Genomic DNA, 21774 nt, shown 5'->3' with positions numbered 1-21774 from the left:
GTAGTGGAATAGTGGACCAGCTGTTCTATGCAGTGGCATCCCTGGCTGATCCCACAGAAATCTGAGTAGATACCTGATTGAAAATTAATGCTGTTTCAGTGGCTTTAATTCCTTCTTGGCCCCTCTACAGTTGCGATTGCCACAAAAAAACTGCACTGCCAAGGGAAAATTGGGGCCAGCCTTCCATGCAGACACACCATTACACTCTGCTCTGCCTTCCTCTGTCTTGGAACATCAGAATCCATTGGAAGTGGAGGCTACGACTCCTGCCCATTTCACTTCACCCAATACCCTTCTCTTCAAGTATATAATTGACTGCAAACTCCCTGAGCTGAATCCCATGGAGTTCCCGGCCTCAGCCTTTGTAATTTTCCCAATGGAAAGGGACAAAATCTGTTATTAGGGCTTGTCATGCAAGAAAAACCTTTTCTCATGAACAAAAATCAAATTTTTTAAGTTGTTTTTGTTTCATCTGTTTTCCAATGGTTTCAAAATTTTTCGCAAATCGAAATCCCCTACTCTGGTTTTATTGAAAACATTCTTGAACTGTTTCTCAGTTTTTGTAATTTACTGAAAACAAAATTAAATGCATTTCAATCACATTTTTTATTTTAAAAATGAAAAAAAATCTAAAAAAGCATGATGTTTTTCACAAGAAAAAGGAAAAATGTTGATAATTTTCCACGAAAAAAACGTCACTGGATTTTCAGAATAAGGTTCTATTTTCACTAAAATCTTGTCATTTGATATTTTTGACCCACATCAATTACGATGTATGTTGTTGTCTTTTTGCTTAGGGGTCCCAATCAGGAATCAGTATGCCATTGTGCTAGGGGCTGTACAAACACCAGAACAAAAGATGGTCCCTGCTCCAAAGAACTTCCAATCTAAGTATAAGATGAGACATAACAGGTGGGGGAAATGCTATTTCAGTGTGATAAGCAGTAATCGCAGTGCAGCAACTGCCAAATGATTTTTCTAGCTATACTTTGCAAAGCTAGTCTATTTGTTGGAATATTATTAATCATAATTATGTTCATATCATAGTTTGCATTCCTGAGATCTCAATGGCCTTTAGCATTAGCAAAGTGAGCTCCACGCTGCTTCCAGTGAGGTAGGTTAGCATGGCTATTAGCATCTTTGTGCAGATTGGTCATTTTCACCCAGGCATGGGGATATCCTAACACGACCCTCAGCTTTTTTCATATCTTGTTTCCTGGTGTATACACTGCTGTTATGGGCATGAATTTATGTTAAAGAAAACCCACCAACCCTTCATTGTGCAGAATCACTTGAGTAGAAAGAGATATAAGTGAGCCCTGTATATATACGGCATAGATCTTGGTAATCAGCAATAATGGGAATGGATGCGCAGAAAAGAATGTGTCCAGGGTTTTGGTGCTGGGATGATTGCAATGAATGTATGCATATACCTAGGGCTAGGGTGACCGGATGTCCCATTTTTATAGGGACAGTCCCGTTTTTGGGGACCTTTTCTTATATAGGTACCTATTACCTTCCACCCCCGTCCCACTTTTTCACAGTTGCTCTCTGGTCACCCTACCTAGGGCTCAGTACTTCTGAAAGAAGTGCAAAGCCAAAGCTCTAGGATTCAGCCCTCAGAAGTGCAGAGAGGCTTCCATGTAGTGCAGGACAATGAGCTCAGCAACCTGAGTTGACACCGGTGTGTGCTCTGAAATGAGAGCTTTTGACTGGGGAGGAGTTGGCATGCTGGGGAGGGAAGGTTTAGACGGAAGGCCAGATCTTCAGCTGGTGTGACATAAGGAAACTTCATTGATGTCACTAGAGCTACAGTGGTTTACACCAGAAGAGAATCTGGCCCACAGGGTGACCATGGCAAAGAGAGTGAGTGCAATCCCGTGAGTTCAGTTCACATGCATAGCAGCTAGGATTTTCAATCTCTCCTACTGCCAACAAGGAGTAATTGCTACTACTTTAGATCTGCATTTAGCAGACAGAGTGTGAGGGCCAGTCACTGATGGAAAAGCACCCCAGGGTGCAAAGAAATTAGCATCCAACTACTCAGTGCCGTGTGAGCATCGATTGCAAACACACCAAGGCAAGCTCTGTATTTTTATTATGTGTGTGTACATCACCTCGCATGATGGAGCCCTGGGTTGTGGTTGGGGCCGCTAGGCACTACCATGGCACCATAAATAAATTAAAATGATTGCTAGAACATAGTGCACTCCTCCCATGTCTAATCCACCCTAACATATCCCCTAGATGAATGAGGGTGGAGTGGATGGCATAGCGCTTTAGAATGATCTCAGCTGATCGTACTCTTCTTGTCAAGCCAACACATGGCAGTGATCACTCTCCTTGGTTTATTTCACTTTTATTATGAGCAGGGTGGATTTGATTTAAATCACTAGTCAGGCAGACTCGATTTAATCATGGATTTCTACATAAAAGTGTATTCTTGTGCGTTGTTATAACCTTAATACATATTCTTCACAACTCAGATGAGACCCAAACTGGGTCTCTTTTATGGCCTGCTGCCATTATAGGTTTTCCCTTCTAGTGAGAGAATGGTATGGTAGATCTCAAATCAATGAAGGCTACAGTCAGAAAGACCTCAAGACTTCTGGAATATGCTGCTCAAACAGTTTCACTTTTGTTTCTACTGCCTGTCCCTCCCATCTCACATTTATCTCCAGACTTCTTCTCCTTGTCCAAATCTATTTTGTCCCCAACACTCTTCTATTCATTGAACTTTTTGAAACTTTGCACTTTTAGAGAGAGGTAAGGGATTGACTCTGTGTAAACAAATTTGCAGAGGGACAATAGGATTGTGGTCTGTTATTTCTCACCTCTATATATCATTTTTTTATTTATTTAAAAACATTTTTGCTGTTAACAAGCGTGTTATCTCTGGAGACACAAATCCACAGTTTGAGAACTGCAAAACTAAGCATCTTTGATGGTATCTTTTAGACTGAGCACTGAGTCCCATTGGGTAGATAGAAAGATTAGCCTAAATAATCTATACAGAAGCCCCTGGAACCCCATAAGATTGGGTCCCTAATCCATGAACTATTGGAACTCATTTACAAAACTTTCCTTAAACATTACATGAATATTGTCTTATACTATAGAATTAGAATTTATAATCCCTATTCCATGATGAGATATTGTGGAGCTATAATGTATCTTAATTAAAACTATCTTTAGATAGCGTTTTTCCTCAAAAAGCATTTTATTAAAAAAATCCAATTTTTTTTATTTTATTTTTTTAAAAATCATTGATTTTTATCCACCCTGATTTTGAGTAACAAAGCCCCGTGCTCAGCAACCTCTCGCTCTCTCACAAGACCTCCTCCAGACCCCTGCAGGACTGAGTCCCTACTATGCAGGCACAGTTACTGTAGGAATACAAACTGAGTATTTGGGCATTGTATTTGAATTCTGTTTCAGTAGCATGAACAGAACACACTGGAGTAGCATTAATAGAACATTGACTTTTCCAGTTTGTTCCTTAATCACTATGCCGTCTTGCTGTCAGTGAAGTGTGGAGCAAGGTGATTATGCAATGAGAGGGTTTTTCCGTTATGTAGAATTCTGGTTAATATAATAATATAGTAATGCTTAGTGAGATCCTCCTATGCAAATATTTAGCAAAGAGCTGACACTGTATTTGTTCTAATCGGAAGAATCACAATGCTTTTATTTATTTGAGCATAAGCTTTCGTGAGCTACAGCTCACGTCATCGAATGCTTTTATTTAGTTTGTTGCAGGCTTGGTGGTTAGCCAAATAGAGTATGATATCAAAGGAAAGATTCCCCTTTTAATGCTGTCTCTCCCTTCTAGGGTGACCAGACAGCAAGTGTGAAAAATCGGGACTGGGGTGGGGGGTAATAGGAGCCTATATAAGAAAAAGACCCAAAAATCGGGACTGTCCTTATAAAATTGGGACATCTGGTCACCCTACTCCCTTCATAACCTGATGCCCCTGCAGCCTTTATGGTATATAAGATCACGTCCTTCCAGTGCTGTTACTTTAAGGTGGGTCTGCTCCATACTAGTTACAAAGTCCCCCTGGCAGGCATTTCAAGGTGACAGCCTTTGAAGCCAATTGGAGTTTTAATTTTTATTTCAATGGTAGTAGGACCAGGCCTGTCGTGTGCTCCTTTAATACCTTTGAACCACTTTCTCTTTCCTGTTTGTTGTTGTTATTAAGGCAATTTAGAGCCAAATGTTCAGGTGACATAAATTGTCATAGCTCCATTCTGGCCTTAGTGAATTTAGAGCCCATGAAAGATGCCAGAGTGACAGCACCAGAATCTTAGTCCCAGATCCTCAAAGATATTTAGGCTCCTAACTTCCACTGATTTCAAAGGGAATTAGGCACACACATGCCTGTGAGGATCTTGGTCTTAAGTAATTTATCTTCAGAGTGAGATGTGCAAAGCAATGACAATTCAAAGTTCCATACACTGCTCTGCCAATGTACCTCAGCTACCATATTGGGCCTAATCCAATGTCTATTAGCATCCACGGCAGGATATTGGATCAGACCCATTGTTATGATGGTTTCTATTATGTGGACATCTGTCCATTAGAAATTAGATGGAGCAACCTCCCCACCCCCAACTCTTTCATGCAGGCCACTGAAGAGCTACTGGCTGGCCATGATATTCAGTCTTTACCATATTCATCACTATATGAAACAATGACCTACTAGGAGTCAAAGACTCCATCCCATTACAACTCCCAACCAAACATGTCCCATCCTACTTTGGCGATCATGATAGGAAATGTACTGATTTGACATAAGAACTGATTCAAAGAGTACTGAAGTCAATGGACAGTCTGTAATCGACTTCATTGGGGTTTGCACGATGTCCTTAGTTACTACAGTGGCCATTGCATTGGAAATACCTAAGACAGAGAGGTAAGTAGGTGGACTGTTTAAGCAAAACATTTAATATTTACATAGAAAAGTTTTTCTGATGTTAAACCTCTGTTTGGACAGAAGCTAGCTAACCTTTTACACAAGATTTCCATATTGCTGGTGTCAAAAAGTAATGTCATTGTATTTAGCTGTCTCTTAGGGGTTTAATGCAGTTTAAAAACTATTGTGATCCATAGTTGGAGCGCAATATAAGTGCAAAACATCCTTTTTATTCTAATTGTATTGTGTTTTACTTTTCAGTAGCATGGCAAGCATCTAGATTAGTCTTTGAAATTCCCATTGTAATTAAACACATTAGACCATTTCTATCCCTTGTGTAATCCCACTGATTTACAGAGATCTGTCCCAGGGGTGACTTAGCCCCTAATTTTAAAATATAATGTATATTTTATATGTGGCGTGAACAATCTTTTACCATGCAAACTTGCAGAATGTCAAACTGAGGGAACTGAAGACAGTTTTTTTTGAATGATAACAGGTGTAAGAAGAAAAGGGAACTTGTAACACTTAAGGGTTTTTTTAATTGATTTTAAAGGAGGTAGTTGTACATGTTGAGAAAACAAGATCATATTTTGTTTTTTTTCAAAGGAGATACATAAGGATTTGTTATGGTCTGTCTGAAGAAATTCCTAGCAAAAGTATTTTTCTGTATTTCCAGAGATACAATTTCACATTTGTGAAATACATCTCTCGAAACACACTGTGGCAATGAGACAGGACTTTCATTTTGCTAGCTGTCAAAGATATAGTAAAATAAAGACAAACTATAGAAGTCTGATAAACGAGAATAGCACCTGATAAAGAAATAAGTGTTCCCAAAAGTGCTTACCTTTTCTGTTCCTAAATATACCCTTCCCAGAAAACCACCTCAAGCCAAACTTTAAAACATTAAGATATTCTAAAAATTGTTGTTTTAAAATTTCTTCCATTTTGGGGGCCACATAGAGACCATGGACTCAACCCTGATTCCTGGTGCAAGTTAGAGCAGGTGCAGGGGTTGCTTCAACTCATTTCAGCTGGAATGGCGCCAGAGGGGTCATTCTGCTGGTCCAGAATTGCTAACGGGTAGTGCATTCTTCCCATGCCCAGCTCTGCATTACATCCCCTAGATGAATGAGGGTGGAGTGGATGGCATGGCCCTTTATGCTGCCAGGGGATTCCCCTATAACAAGGGAATCCCTAGCAGCCTCCTGAAGGCAGCTTTAAGTCCTCTTTGCACTGCTGGAGTAGACTTACTCTGGACTGAGGAGCTGGCTCCTTGAAGCCAGATTCTGATTCCTGTTACACCAGTGTCGATCCAGGGTAACTCCTTTGACATCAGGGTAACCAAGATCAGAGTGTGACCCATTTGTTTGGACTTTTTTCCTAAAATCTGAGGGAAAACATTGAAAGAAGTATTTTAGGGGGAGATTTTCAAAGCTACCTAAAAAAACTGAATTACAATGAATGTGAATTAGGCACCCATGTTCACTAGGCAGCTTTGAATATCTCAGCCTTACATTTTTTTTAAACAGTGCAGTTTTTTAAGTGTAAGTTTTTCTCACATTCGATCACATAGGGGGTCAGATTCTTTCTTTCTTGAGTATTATTTACTTACTGTGAGAAGTTGCATAGACCTTGACTGGACTTCTTGTGTGAATAAATCCGACATAAGGTGAACAAGGTTGGCAGAATCAGACCCATAGTTTGTTATGGAGAAGGAGAGTAGACCAAGTTTTGCCCTCCGTTACATCCATCTATGTTTATAACTGCAGGCAGGATTTCTTCCATTGTATTCATCTCCTTTAACACTCAAAGGGCCGGTCTGTATCTTGCCCCGTTAGCCTTTAGTGGACAACAATAAAATGTTCTCGTACCATAAATGAAAATCAGACTATTATTTCACGGAAGGCAAGAATCCTTTAAAGACAGATTTCAGATTTCCGAGTAAACGTATCCTCCAACAGCTGCTGTGTAATACTATAATTTCCCATGTGTGAGAGACAGTGGAGACTATGATCTACAGGCTTTCTCACTGCCACACACGGACAACAAACCACTCCGAATTCCAGCAGATGTTTTGCTTTGACAATGAGAACATTATACACTTGTTTCTTCCTCGGTCTCAGGAAGAAATACCATTTGGCAGCAATTTGCTGGCTGGCCATGGGAATGAATCACAGATCTGATCAATGGCTCTGTGACTTGAAAATGCCCTCTCGGAAGCAGGGAGGTTTACAAGTTGTCTGGGTTTGTGTCTTTTAAGCCTGTGTTCTGGCCCTTGGAATAAAGTTTGTTGTTTGTTTGTTTAAATCATGGATCTGTGTTTGCATATGGTCACTGGTTTATGTGAATTTTAATTTCTTGGAAAGGTTTAACAATTCAAGGTCATAATGTGCTGTCTGCTCTCTTCTTTGAAATCAAAGGGGAAATCTGCTACAAAATCGATGGTGTGATTTTTAATAATTTAGACTCAGACGGCTGTCCATTAAGAAACGGCAGCTAGCAGAGGGAGAAACGGGCATGCAGGGAGATGAAGACAGGGTGTGGCCAAGTCAGAGTGTCTGTGTGCAACCCAGTGAATGCATAGAGACCACACTTGGGATTTTCAGTGTCCCCTGCTTCCAGTCCAGTGCCACTGTAGAAGCCTACAGCTGAGGCAGTCCTGAGGCCAGCCACTGACTAAAAAGCGCCCGGGGCTTCTATGAAAACCATATTGTTCCAGACCCGCTGCTCAGTGTCTCATGATATCTATTGGCCACATTGTTATTGTCATCCCACTCCTCTCTTTACTCTACTTCACCCTATGGTACTGTGACCACCCAAATGTCAAGCTCAGCAGCCCCTATTGCTGACTCAGTGTTACTCTGTCACACCTCTCATCCCTAGCTCTGCAGGATGGAGTTCCTAGTGTCCTTGTGCAATTGCTGCAGCTGTGAATGCAACCTGGGGATTTGATATTTGCATTTGGAGTCGGAGGCTGCAATGCACCCAGAATTCGGGTCCTCTCAAAAGCCTATGTAATGAGACAAAGATGCAATATGTAGTGGGGTTTTCAGGATGCAGAATTCTGGCTAATAATGTGGTTTTGTGCACCGTGACCGCAGTGTTCAAATTAGCCAAAAGCTGACATAGTATTTCTTGTAAGAGGAAGAATCATAAGCTTATTTTGCCTTTGGGGAGAGTCAAGAAGAGAGTGATGCCAGAAGAAACAGTTTCCTTTCTGCACATTGTTTGGAAAGCAGTGTACTTACAGTAAAAACAACGGTAAAACAATTTTAAGGAACTGATTTAAGCAAAGCATGACTATTTCAGCTGGACAGCCACTCCTTGTGTACCTTGCTTCACTGGAGCCTTCATGGCATGTAAAGATCACACCCTTCCGGCTCTGTTTGAAAGTGAGATAGACCTGAAGAACCCTGCAATCTGATCACCTGATCTACATAACTCAGGCCATAGGCTTTCATGAAGTGATTCCGGAGTCTAGCCCAACAACTTGTGGTTGAACTAGAGTATCTCTTTTAGAAAATCATCTGGTCTTGATTTAAAAACTTTAAGCAATGGAGCATTCATGACAGCCCTTGGTAGTCTGTTCCAAAGGTTAATTGTCCTTTCTGCTCAAAATGTCTTAATCGTATTTCCTGGTTGAACTTTGTTGACTTTAACTTCCAGCCGTCTTGAAATCTTGGCTCTACGTAATCTAGTACCTAAAATGCTTTTTGGTAATCATCTGCTCTGGCTTTCTGTTGATACTGGGTGAAATTCACCTTACTTAGAACAATTAAGTATGACTTAGCATAGGATTTTTATGCACGGGGGCAAATTTCACGCACTGTGGGCAACAGTTCCATAGCTATTAATAGAGCCATGTGTATAATTATACATAATTGTTGCTACTGGAGGCTGATCATGTAGAGGCAGTGGACTCCAGCTTGAGAGCCAAGAGACTTGGTCCCTGATCTTGCGATGGACTGGATGTGAGCAGACCTCCACTGATGTTTCACATAGACACAGAAGTCCATCCACACAGTCTGTTACAGGAATGGTGACTGGGTTCCATCCCTGACTCAGCCACTGTCTTGCTGTGTGACTTTGAGCAGGACACTTACCCTCTCCATGCCTTGGTTTCCTTCTCTGCAAAATGGGATAATAATGCTTCCCCACCTTTGTAAAGCAGGGATTAGCAACCTTTGGCATGAGGCTCGTCAGGAAATGCTGCTGGTGGGCCGGGATGGTTTGTTTACCTGCAGCATCCGCAGGTTTGGCCGATCACGGCTCCCACTGGCCGCAGTTCGCTGTTCCAGGCCAATGGGAGCTGCGGGAAGCGGACCGGGCCTGAGGGATGTGCTGGCCACCGCTTCCTGCAGCACCCATTGGCATGAAACAGCGAACCATGGCCAGTGGGAGCTGCGATTGGCCAAACCTGCGGACGCTGCAGGTAAACAAAGCGGCCCAGCATGCCAGCAGATTTCCCTGATGGGCTGTGTGCCAAAGGTTGTCCATCCCTGTTGTAAAGCATGTTGAAATCTACAGATGAAAAACCACTATTAATGTGCTATGTATTATCATCGATCAAAGACAATGGGCGTTTTGCCCACGTAAGAGTTTCAAAACTAGGGCCTCCTTTGTAGCCCTGCTTGCTAAGATTTTCTCCTCCATCTTCCAAAAGGTGCACATTCTAGACAACGCTGGGAAGGAGCTTGTGCAGCTGGTGACAGCTCAAGAAGTGGGAGTGCAAGAATGTGATGAAGGGTTGAATGCTGACCAAGTTGCCCAGGCAGCCAGGGGCTGAAACTTTGAGGAAACTGTGCAGGTCCCAAAGTAGATAAATCCTGGCCTTGCTGCATGTACTGAGGACCACAGTATCAAATAATAACAATAGAAGGGGGAAATTAGTGTAAAGGAAGAAGACACAGAGCATGATTCTGCTGTCAGCTATAGAAAAATATTGGCAGACTTTGACACAATGTCCAGTTCTACTTATAGTCCTAATTTGTGTCCAGTTTACACATGCTGAAAATACCAGCATTTCTAAAGCTCACTAAGGAGCTGTTCCTGGATAATCTTGGATTCAAGAAGGACCTGGATCCCTGCCATCTCCAGCCTTCTCTTTTGATGCATGGCTGAATTAATTTTATATCAGTGGATTTAAAGTCACCGACCCCAGCTGGAAATTTAACTTTTGACTGGGTCCCACATTTAAAAGAGATTTATATTAAAAAAAAATCTTGGACCATTCGCAATTAGCTTTCTTCTGAGTTAGCAATAATTGTAATTGATAGAACCCACTGGGCTAGATTCAGTGATAACGGCATAAATGAGGAGTCACTCCACTGAAGTCAATGCAACAGTAGCAAGATAGTATAAAACCAGTGGAAGTAATAGAAAAGTCAGGCCATGTATTTTTGAACAATGGATAGAGCGAACGAATTTGCTGACTGCTTTCATGGTGAATGTATTTCTGACCTTTTCTCTCCAGTATTGTTATCTTTCTTTTTTAAAAGGGAAAGTGGATTCCAAGATAGACACTGGAATTTAATCATTTCTTATCAGTGTGAACCTTTGCTGCCCTGGGGGAAAGCAATGGAGGTTAAAAATATGTAATCTACTGGCAATGCCTATTTGTATGTTTGCTTTTATCTGAATCTTGTTAAAGACACATAACATTAAGTATCCAGCAAAAATAAAAAAAAATAGACTTTATCCCAAAATTCTGCTTCCATCAGGTGAGTCTCTATGCATGTAGCTAATATGCCCACTGTATGCACAAAATGGTAATCACTTTTGCCTAAGTCACTAATGCAATTTAATGAGCCAGGCTTGTCAAACCACAGCATTCGGGGGCTTGATCTTACTCCAGGATTGGGGCCTACAGGAGAGGGCTAATAAATTGTTACTTGTGTAAAAAAAAAAAAAAAAAAAAAGTCCTATTCACAAAGAATTTGAAGAAGACTAAAGTTCTTTATAAGTTGATGCTAAGATAGCTACCTGGATTAAACTGATGTTTGTAGATGATCTGCAAAGACTATGCCTGGTAATGATATTTCATTTCACTAATGATGAATATTTTCAAAAATATAAAGTGTGGAAAAGGATGCTAGACTTCTTTTTACTGCTCTTTTGAGGTTTGATAGTAAAACAGTGATGTGTCTACTGAATAGATACGTACTTTCAGAGCAAGTTGAGAGAGAAAGAGATTTATCTATTTTTTGCTAATCAGTGGTTTTTGAAAAAGTTGTTGGCATATAGATTTTGGAGACAGGTTTCTACTTTGGTTAATGAATATAGAGAGAGGGTACAGAAGTGAGAGATAGAGTAGTTGGCATTAAAACGTCAAGCCACAGTAGTATCCACATTGTGATTAATATATTTTCCCCTCTCCTTAAAAAAGGAGACATTCACAGTTACACTGTGACAACAGTTTGGAAAAGCTGATTTTTAAAGGTTTTATGCTGCAATTTTATTCTGACCAGTGAATTTATCTAGATATGATTAAAGAACCTAACTGCTTGAAAACAATAATACTTAGCTCTTTTTCAGAAATACATGTGAACAAAAGTCCATGTGCACTGGACTAATTTTGCATGGGCAAATTATCTTGCATCACAGTAAATGTGCACTCACTTAACATCCAACTGGCCACATTTGAGCATCATTACTTTACAGGATGATGAGCACAACAACTGAACACACACTTTTACATATGTTTGCTCAAACTTTTGGGGAGAAAGGCATTAAAAGAGGAATGGTATTAATGGAAGAGGTTTGGGTATTATATTACTGAAGGCCAAACTTTTTATGTTTGAGTAATGTTCTCTCTGCCAGAATGAAAGTTATGCTGTTAAATCTCTTCCTTGAATTGAAACTGTGTGTTGTTAGAGTCTGTCTAAGACCCCTAGATCCACGCACAGGCACTTTTATCGTTGCATGGATAAACTGAAATAAATAAATACGCTCTGAAAAGGTGGGTTGATTCATCTTCAACGTGTTTTCAAGCAACTAATTGAAACCCATCAAAACACATTATGTGAGAAAATAATATTATTAAATAAATGTGTTAATGATTGCAAAATGCATTGAAGAAGTGCAAAGTGCTCTGTAAGTGCTAAGCTTTATTTATTAATAACATTTTATTTTATTATAGAGCCTTCCTAAAGTGGTCATTTAAGATCAGATGCTACTAGTCTGACACGCATTGAGTAGTCCCTGCTCCTCAAGTGGTGCTATAGACTCCAGTGGGACTAATGAGGGAGGAAGGGACCTCCCAGTATGAAGAAGATAGCTCTTAGGATGATCACAATTGTCTCGTCTGGCCTTGGAATGGAGTAAATTACTTTCATACGGAGAGCCAAATTTTGCCCTTTATCACACTTGCACAGCCCCAACGAAACACAGTGAGCCTTTGTCAAACTGTGGGGGGGTGTTTATCTGAAATATACTATTAGCTTGCAATTATTAAATGCACTATATTTTCTTGAGGCCAACTCTTGCTCACTGTTTCCCAGACTGATTACAAAGTAAAAGATCTCAGGCCTTTAGCCATTTTAGGATAGTGAAATTATTTACAGTGTCACACGTACCAGGGAACAATCCCAACATAGTCAGTATATTGTACAAGTTCTTTTTTTCCATCTTTTACCTATATCAGCACTCTTAGTGCAAAAGCCAGTTCACAGAAGAATCATGTGGATTTGTGACACTCCTTGGGAGGCTTTGCCATTCATAAACCAATGAGTGGATTACACTTTATCCATATGGAGTTTATTATCTGTGACAGAAATAATATGGATAATCCTCATAACCCAAGTAATCCATGAAAAATTCAGTACATGTTACTAAGATAAATTAACCAGATGGGGCCAGAAGACCTTGACCTGTTCTTGAGTGATGGATGGGCCTGAGATGCAAAATTTGGATCACGATCTGAACTTCCCTAAAGTCTGAGGTGTTCGGGTTTAGGATTTAGGTTGGGCACCATATGTTGTCGTCAGTTGTTTTAACTGGTTCAGGACACCCTGCATAAGAGAACGGGACACAATGACTATCACTCCTACACGGTATGAGAAGTACTGAAACCAGTACAGTGCCTAATACTCTAATGAACCATATTTTGGGGCTACACATAACTCATTGACTGTTTGCTCTACATGCTATGCCTTGTATTTCCTGCTCAGACTAATGTATTTGGAGCATGCAGCAATGACGATTTCTGTCTTGCACCGCATGCAGGAGAACAGGTGAGGGGGAGAGGTTAAGGATGTGCAGAACCCATACAGGAGGGGTTGCTATAGAGATCAGCTCTTGGCATGCTGTCATGAAGGTGAATTGACAGCAAGGCAAGGGCAGGCCTGCAGGGGGCAGTAAATGGTTTTGCAACTTGGTTGATCCACAGGCCATTATTCCCACAGGGAAAGGCTTTGCAGTTGCTATGGGGCCTGGTGTGACCCACCAAGCATCTCAGCCACCTGGCTCTGTTTTCCCCAGTCTAGCCTGAAACAAAATGATTTGGAGTCACAGATGCTGGTAGGAAGCCATGGGACCAGGGAGTCATGGATGGATGGTTAGAATCAATAAGCCTTCCTCACTCATGAAGAAGGGGCTTGGTTTTTATTCAATTACTCAGCAAATATTCCTTATGACACTATGATCTTACACAATACTTCAGTGTTGACCCATATAGCATAAGCCGCTTTCACCGATGGGAAAGCTTAAATTGTGAAAGGATGTCATTTGCTGCAGTAAGACCCTATAAAAGTCCAACTGCCACAGAGTAAAAAGGAAGATTAACTATTGTTGGGCATGCTTCAGCAAATAGGATTACGTCAGATGCCAATTATCAGCTAACTCATAACATTCGTCTAATTGAGGTCCGCAGCCGAGTTCCAGAGTATTTTTAATTTTGGTCCTGTGACTTACTGTGCTATATTCAATGATAATCCAATGAAAACCTTTGTTATTTTCACTGTTGATATAAAGCCAAATATTTTTTTTTGGTGGGAGGAGAAGGGGGAGGACCTTTACTAATCTCATAATCAAATGCAAGCCAAGAAAAGAAAGTTCACAAGAAAGAAAGTTTACAGGAGAGTTAGAGAGCATAGTTTAGCTGTAATCTTTCTGAAAGATGGGTAAATGTATAGTTTACAGTAATCAGTATGCAAAGTAATCTAGACGTATTTAAAATCTGGAAATTATCAACTGAGTGATTAAAAATCAAGATCAGTGAAAAGCCATACTTGTGTGGTCCCTATAAAGAGTGACAATTAGGAATTGTATGTAGTTAAATCAAGCGCTCTTTTCTAAAGGCTGTATTCTGTCCTCTGAAGGAGGTACACTCACCTATGGAAGTGAATTGCTCCTACTTAATATGACCCTATTCTTAAATTACTTTCCTAGGTAAAAATTGGTTTGCTGGACATTATATTCAAGCAGTATGGTTTTCCTTCTTGCGGCATGTAGTTGCAAACTGAGTCAGTCAGGATATGACTACAAAGGCAGATGGTGCTGACAGTTTGAAGAATGAAGTTTCTCTGTGTGGGAAAATAATCAGATAAGACATCCTGTGACGGTCCTCTCTCAGGGGGTTGGTCAGTAGGGTAGCATTGCCTAGTGGTCAGAGCGTAGGCCCATGACTTGCAGAGGGGTTGTTGGTAAGGGAGTCCGGGCCCTCCCACACCACTGGGCTCCAACCCAGGGCTCTTTGAGGACTATGAGTGATCTGACATCTTGGGCTGCTTATGGCTGCCCTCCCTGGGCCACGTCCTGCCTGCCCCCCGCAATGGTCCCATGGTCACCATCTGCATTTAGGCGGAGTGAAGGGTGTCTGCTCACCACAAGACAGCTTTGGATGGGTGTGTATAGCTCTCTTCCTCTCTTGGGCAGCAAATTCCTCCTTCAGTGGTATGGCCCACCCACCCTCCTGGGCCAGCTGTGTCCTAGGGCTTTCACCTGCTGGGGTCATTGAAACAAAACAGAGGGCAATGAACAAAACTCGGAGTCCCTATGAGAGGGAGAGGGAAATGCTTCCCTCTCAAGCTGACTCAGCAGCAGGGCCTCCATTCCCTCAAGGAGGGACCTTTGGGCAGTTGTCGTGTGGAGAGATTGTCTTGCCCTTAGCTCTCTGCTGCTGGAGCTACAGGGCGCCAGTCTGCTCTCTTCTCTGGTCTGCCCCCAGTTGAGCTGCTCCTCCACCTTTAAATCCTTCCCCATTTGGAGCATTTCCTACAGGTGTAGCAGGCGGGGCTGGCTGAGCCCAGAGCAGTTCTTTAACCCCTGCTTGCCCAGGGTGTGGGGGTTTGTAAACCACAACACACATCCATAGTTTAAGAGTTTATTATATTTAGATTATTAGGAGCAAGTGTAATGAGAATACCAGAAAGATGAGCTTGCAAAAATGATACATTTATACATACACTCTGGGAGACTGATTTTTTTATGGCTTCATGCTAAAGTAAACTTCAGTAAAGAAACTGGTGCATAGTATAGAAGGTCATCGGAATATTTTTTTCTAGTGTATAGCCTAGATTCTCTCAAGCCAGTAGCCATGTTTTTACTTTAATGTAGCTAGAACGTTGATGCATTTTTATTTATTGCTTCCTGTTCTGTATTAAAAGAAGTGAAAATAAATGAAGGATGATAGCAGAAATAAGGCCACAGGGCTAAAAAAAATCACAGATAGCTTTATATTTATGACATTACCGTTTTATGATGATACTTTTTTTAAAAAATTGGCACTGCATTTAAATTTCAAAGTGTGTGGTTAGTTTCAGTGTTAGCACGTGCTGGCAGTAGCCTGGAGGATTTAGAACTGACATTCAAGAGGAGTACAAATTTTATCTTGGTGAAAATGACTCATGAAATGTGAACACGTTCTTAGATTATCAGCCTGTTGAAAGGAATTCAACTGGGAAAACAAAAAGAATGGTTGTTCTCTATTCTGGTCACAAATCTACACTCCACACGCAGTCCCACAGTAGCTGGACATTCCTGGTAAAGAGCTCAGTACAGAAAGTTGCTAGGCACTTTCTGCTGTGATCCAGAAACACTTAAATTTAAGCATGTGAGTTCTTGAACTACTGAAGACAGGATCGGGGCCCAGAGTGCTTAGCAACTTGCAGGATCAAACCCCAAATGATCAGCAGTGAAATAGTTAATAACATTGGCATAAGGTCCATACCTCTCATAGCACCATAGGCCTGAATTTTCCAAGGTCAGCATTTGTTTTGGCAGTGTGAAATTGCACACTCACTATTTGCACCTGTACTCTACAGCCACAAACACCTACTTTGCACACAAGTTGGTCCCAAAAAGAAAAGGAGTACTTGTGGCACCTTAGAGACTAACCAATTTATTTGAGCATAAGCTTTCGTGAGCTACAGCTCACTTCATCGGATGCATACTGTGGAAACTGCAGAAGACATTATATACACAGAGACCATGAAACAATACCTCTTCCCACCCCACTCTCCTGCTGGTAATAGCTTATCTAAAGTGATCACTCTCCTTACAATGTGTATGATAATCAAGTTGGGCCATTTCCAGCACAAATCCAGGTTTTCTCACCCCCCCCCTTTTTTTTTTCTCCAAAAACCACACACACAAACTCACTCTCCTGCTGGTAATAGCTTATCCAAAGTGACCACTCTCCTTACAATGTGTATGAAAATCCAGGTGGGCCATTTCCAGCACAAATCCAGGTTTTCTCACCCCCCACCCCCATACACACTCACTCTCCTGCTGGTAATAGCTCATCCAAACTGATCACTCTCCTTACAATGTGTATGATAATCAAGGTGGGCCATTTCCAGCATAAATCCAAGTTTAACCAGAACGTCTTGGGGGGGGGGGTGTAGGAAAAAATAAGGGGAAATAGGCTACCTTGCATAATGACTTAGCCACTCCCAGTCTCTATTTAAGCCTAGATTAATAGTATCCAATTTGCAAATGAATTCCAATTCAGCAGTTTCTCGCTAGAGTCTGGATTTGAAGTTTTTTTGTTTTAAGATAGCGACCTTCATGTCTGTGATTGCGTGACCAGAGAGATTGAAGTGTTCTCCGACTGGTTTATGAATGTTATAATTCTTGACATCTGATTTGTGTCCATTTATTCTTTTATTTATTCTATTTGCTTACAACTACAATACCCACCTGCAGAAGTGAAGAAACAGATTGATAGAGCCAGAAGAGTTCCCAGAAGTCACCTACTACAGGACAGGCCTAACAAAGAAAATAACAGAACGCCACTAGCCGTCACCTTCAGCCCCCAACTAAAACCCCTCCAATGCATTATTAAGGATCTACAACCTATCCTGAAGGATGACCCAACACTCTCACAAATCTTGGGAGACAGGCCAGTCCTTGCCTACAGACAGCCCCTCAACCTGAAGCAAATACTCACCAACAACCACATACCACACAACAGAACCACTAACCCAGGAACCTATCCTTGCAACAAAGCCCGTTGCCAACTGTGCCCACATATCTATTCAGGGGACACCATCACAGGGCCTAGTAACATCAGCCACACTATCAGAGGCTCGTTCACCTGCACATCCACCAATGTGATATATGCCATCATGTGCCAGCAATGTCCCTATGCCATGTACATTGGTCAAACTGGACAGTCTCTACGTAAAAGAATAAATGGACACAAATCAGATGTCAAGAATTATAACATTCATAAACCAGTCGGAGAACACTTCAATCTCTCTGGTCACACAATTACAGACATGAAGGTCGCTATCTTAAAACAAAAAAACTTCAAATCCAGACTCCAGCGAGAAACTGCTGAATTGAAATTCATTTGCAAATTGGATACTATTAATTTAGGCTTAAATAGAGACTGGGAGTGGCTAAGTCATTATGCAAGGTAGCCTATTTCCCCTTGTTTCCCCCCCCCCCCCAGACGTTCTGGTTAAACTTGGATTTATGCTGGAAATGGCCCACCTTGATTATCATACACATTGTAAGGAGAGTGGTCAGTTTGGATGAGCTATTACCAGCAGGAGAGTGAGTTTGTGTGTGTATGGGGGGTGGGGGGTGAGAAAACCTGGATTTGTGCTGGAAATGGCCCACCCGGATTTTCATACACATTGTAAGGAGAGTGGTCACTTTGGATAAGCTATTACCAGCAGGAGAGTGGGGTGGGAGGAGGTATTGTTTCATGGTCTCTGTGTATATAATGTCTTCTCCATTTTCCACAGTATGCATCCGATGAAGTGAGCTGTAGCTCACGAAAGCTTATGCTCAGATAAATTGGTTAGTCTCTAAGGTGCCACAAGTACTCCTTTTCTTTTTGCGAATACAGACTAACACGGCTGTTACTCTGAAAGTTGGTCCCAGTGGCTTTCTGGGTGTCAGATTCTCACACACCCAGACACACAGAGCTGTGAATCTATACCAAGCTGGTGCAATCAGTGTGTGTGTGTGTGTATTTTTATATATATATATAATATAAAGAAATAATCTGTAAGTGTTTCCAGCAAAATGCAGCTTAATACTAATTGGTTTGCCGAGTGCAGCTGCTTTCCCCCTGGGTTCAGATGATCAGAAAGTGTTTTTGTTTTAAAGGGAAAACAAACAAACAGTTTCCTCTTCTCCTTCACCCCTGCTCTCTGCAAGCCCATGGCACTGATGGTACATGAGGTTTATTGCAGTCTAAACGGGAACGTTTTTATAGGAGCTTCTTGTGCAAGTGTTGGCAGCACGTCACAGGTTCATCAACAGCCTGACATTCAGGGATTGAATATGAAATATGGATGCTTTGAAAATATCCTGCCCTAAAAAATTCAAATATCTTATTTTCTAATTTATTTAAGACCAATATTCAATGGGGCTCCTCACTGTCTCCATATATTATAGTTCAACTAGTGTATTTCACAACCAGTTACGGGGAAACTGGAGCCACCAAGAGTACTCAGTGTAAGAACCTCTTTGAGAGTAGGCAATCCACATCAGTAATCAGTTTATAGTCAGCTGTCTGTGCCCTCCGGCTGGCTTTAAAATGGCATGTACAGTCTAGCTATAGAGAGGACTTCACAGAATAATTGCAAATAGATCTCAGGGCCTGAAATAAAATTGATCAAGTGTGGAAAGTTCTTGTGATAGTTACAAGCTGTTATTAAACAATATCCAAAAATGAGCGCATGGGACCTTTTACAATGTGAAATTTATGGTTTCTACATAGCAATTGTTAAAAGTTTCTTAATACAGAACAGGGTTATACTGGGGTCACATCTGCATTGATTACCAGGACAAGCCGTTCTTTTGTTGCTTTAGGGCCACTGCAGCAATCAGCGGTTTACAGCTATTCAAATGACATGCCCTCTTCCACGTCAGACTCACTTGTTCAAAAGGACTTTCCTCCACTGCCATACCTCTGCTCCTCTCCCCAGAGAAGGTTAAAGAATGATTCTGTCTTTACACATTAAAACAAGTACAAATGGTGGAAATGATCAGATGCATGCTGCCTGTCACCTTGCAATCCGTCTGCCTTTGCTGCATCCCTGTTCTTTTCCTGTACGTTGTCTATCAAGGGTAAGCAACTTGGGCCAGATGCTGATTTCACTTACACCAGTTGTAAACTTAGGGCTTGTCTACACAAGGGACACTGAGGAAAATTAATCTGAATTAACTAAATATATGGCTTTAAAGCGGATTGGTAAAATTGCATGAAACCTCTGTTCAAACTAAACTAAAGTAAGGCCACTGTAATTCTGAATGAACCCACACAGAGGTTTCATGCAGTTTAACTAATCCACTTTAAAGTCACACCTTTAGTTAATTCAGATTCATTTTCCTGAGTGTCCCGAAGTGGACAAGTCCTTAAAGTAATTCCACTCCAGCCAATGGAATTAATTCAGATTTACACTGACTAGAATCCTGTCCTGTGATTCCGAGCCACTGCAGAAGTGCCCCAATGAGACACACCACTGGCCTGGAAACCATATTTGTCTTCAATAGAGATGACACTAGGCCTGAGGAAACCTAACCCTAACCGTCCATTATTGGACTGCCACCCTTCCGAAGGTCCCAAATAGGAACCACTATTGTTTTACCTTAAATTGCAACCATAGGCTGCTCAAGACAATCTGGTGCCCATAGGCAAAACTTTAGTGTGCTGCGCGCCCTGTAACGGTCCTTTGTTCACCCGCTCAGAGGGAGGCCACTCAGTCCGGTCCTGTCTGGCCAGGACCAGAGGCCGCAGGACAGCCAAGAGCCCAAGGTAGACAAAACAGACAAATTGGCTGGGCATGGTCTGAGTTTGGTTCTATACCTTCTTGCATCTGCGCGGAACATTGTCAGAACGACTAGCAGCTGCATTCTGCCCTCAGATTCCATGGAAGTTGCACATATGTATCTGAGAAGAGAATTTGTCCCCGTATCCCCTGGCATGAGACACACTGAGATACACTTTCCGCATAAATGGTTGTAGTATTAAGGGAACAGGGAGACATTGCTGCTGAATTAACGTAGAATCCCCTTGCTTCTGTAAGAATGTTATGTTGCCCGTGACTATCATTTAATGTACAGTGGGTTTTCTTATTCCTTTTTCAAGGTGACTCTGCATATTTCAGTCCATTGGCAGGATTAGGCTTTGGGTAAATCCAAAGTCCTCACTGCAGCTTGAGTGTTTTGCTAAACTTGGTGGGAGAATTGGTTCAGAAATAAAGGTTTGGTACAGAAATCAGTGAGAATGGTGAACTGCTTGGCACGTCACGTTTGCTAACTTCTTCTGATGTTCTTGCCACAGAATGAAGTGGTCCGGAACCTGACATTCACCCTCTGCCTGCTTACAACTGGCCATAAATTGCAACACACTGGGAGCCAAATCGTCACTGCACCGTGTAAAAGATCCTCAGCCAGAAACAGCCAAACAAGCTTTGATGGAAATGTCTTATAATTTGACAGGAGAAAATGAATTCAGTCCCCCCCAGAATTTAATTGTAACCAGCGCATCCAGTCCAGTTGAGAACAGCTTAAAGGAGCCTTGTAACACACCACTGAGCAATGATACTTTATATTCCAACACAAACAGCCCTTCAGATTCTTATGTGAAACCTCTCTGTGATGCAGCATCCGAAAAGAAAAGCCAGTGCCACAAAGGAGTTAAATATGTCTCCTCCGAAGGAGACAAACTTGAGTGTGGGTGGGGGGCTTTCACGCCTGCTTGTTTACAGTTCTTCAACACACCTAAGGGTGTCTTGTTATTCCTCTGTGTGGCTTCTTTTTTGCAAGGGATGATAGTGAATGGCTTCATTAATACAGTCATCACCTCAATAGAACGGCGCTTTGACCTGCACAGCTACCAGAGCGGACTGATTGCAAGCTCTTACGACATAGCAGCATGTGTCTGCTTGACGTTTGTCAGTTACTTTGGGGGCAATGGGCATAAACCACGGTGGCTGGGATGGGGAGTGCTCATTATGGGAGTAGGATCCATTGTCTTTGCATTGCCCCATTTCACCACTAGCCAGTATGAAGTACACTTCTCGGAAGAGACCGGCATGTGCTCTTCCAACCACAGCGTGCAGTGTGCGGAAAGCACGTCGATCCTCTCAAACTACAGATTTGTCTTCATGCTTGGGCAGTTCCTGCATGGTATTGGAGCGACACCACTCTACACTCTTGGAGTGACCTATTTAGATGAAAATGTCAAGTCTAACTACTCCCCTGTGTATATCGGTAAGTCAAGTAGCCTACTGAGGAAGAGCCTTCTGTTCTCTTCAGTCATATTGGCTGAAGAGAAATCAAATGCATTTGTGTTGGCCCCGAATGTAAAGTGCTAGAAGAGCTCACCAGGGGTAATCCAAGTAATTTGTTCCAAATATCAGAAGAGATGAAAATAGGAGAGGGGAAGCAA

General features: G+C 41.7%; 1 protein-coding gene across 3 annotated transcripts in view; it reads left to right on the top strand.

The window, feature by feature from the left end:
• Nucleotides 1-21774, top strand: part of SLCO4A1 (solute carrier organic anion transporter family member 4A1) — a 45574-nt gene that overhangs the window by 3078 nt on the left and 20722 nt on the right. For 2 of the 3 annotated variants that reach the window (XM_073309120.2, XM_073309122.2), the window contains exon 3: nucleotides 20665-21596. In XM_073309120.2, the coding sequence (XP_073165221.1) occupies nucleotides 20798-21596 (799 nt within the window). In that variant the 5' untranslated portion in view covers nucleotides 20665-20797. Of the gene's footprint in view, nucleotides 1-797; nucleotides 913-20664; nucleotides 21597-21774 lie in introns of all 3 variants that reach the window. The other variant, XM_073309121.2, reaches the window with a different exon arrangement.

Source organism: Lepidochelys kempii, chromosome 13, assembly GCF_965140285.1.
Source record: "Lepidochelys kempii isolate rLepKem1 chromosome 13, rLepKem1.hap1, whole genome shotgun sequence".
NCBI lineage: Eukaryota > Metazoa > Chordata > Testudines > Cheloniidae > Lepidochelys > Lepidochelys kempii.
The sequence above is the reverse complement of the archived record's forward strand: the minus strand, read 5'-3'. Positions and strand labels throughout refer to the sequence as shown.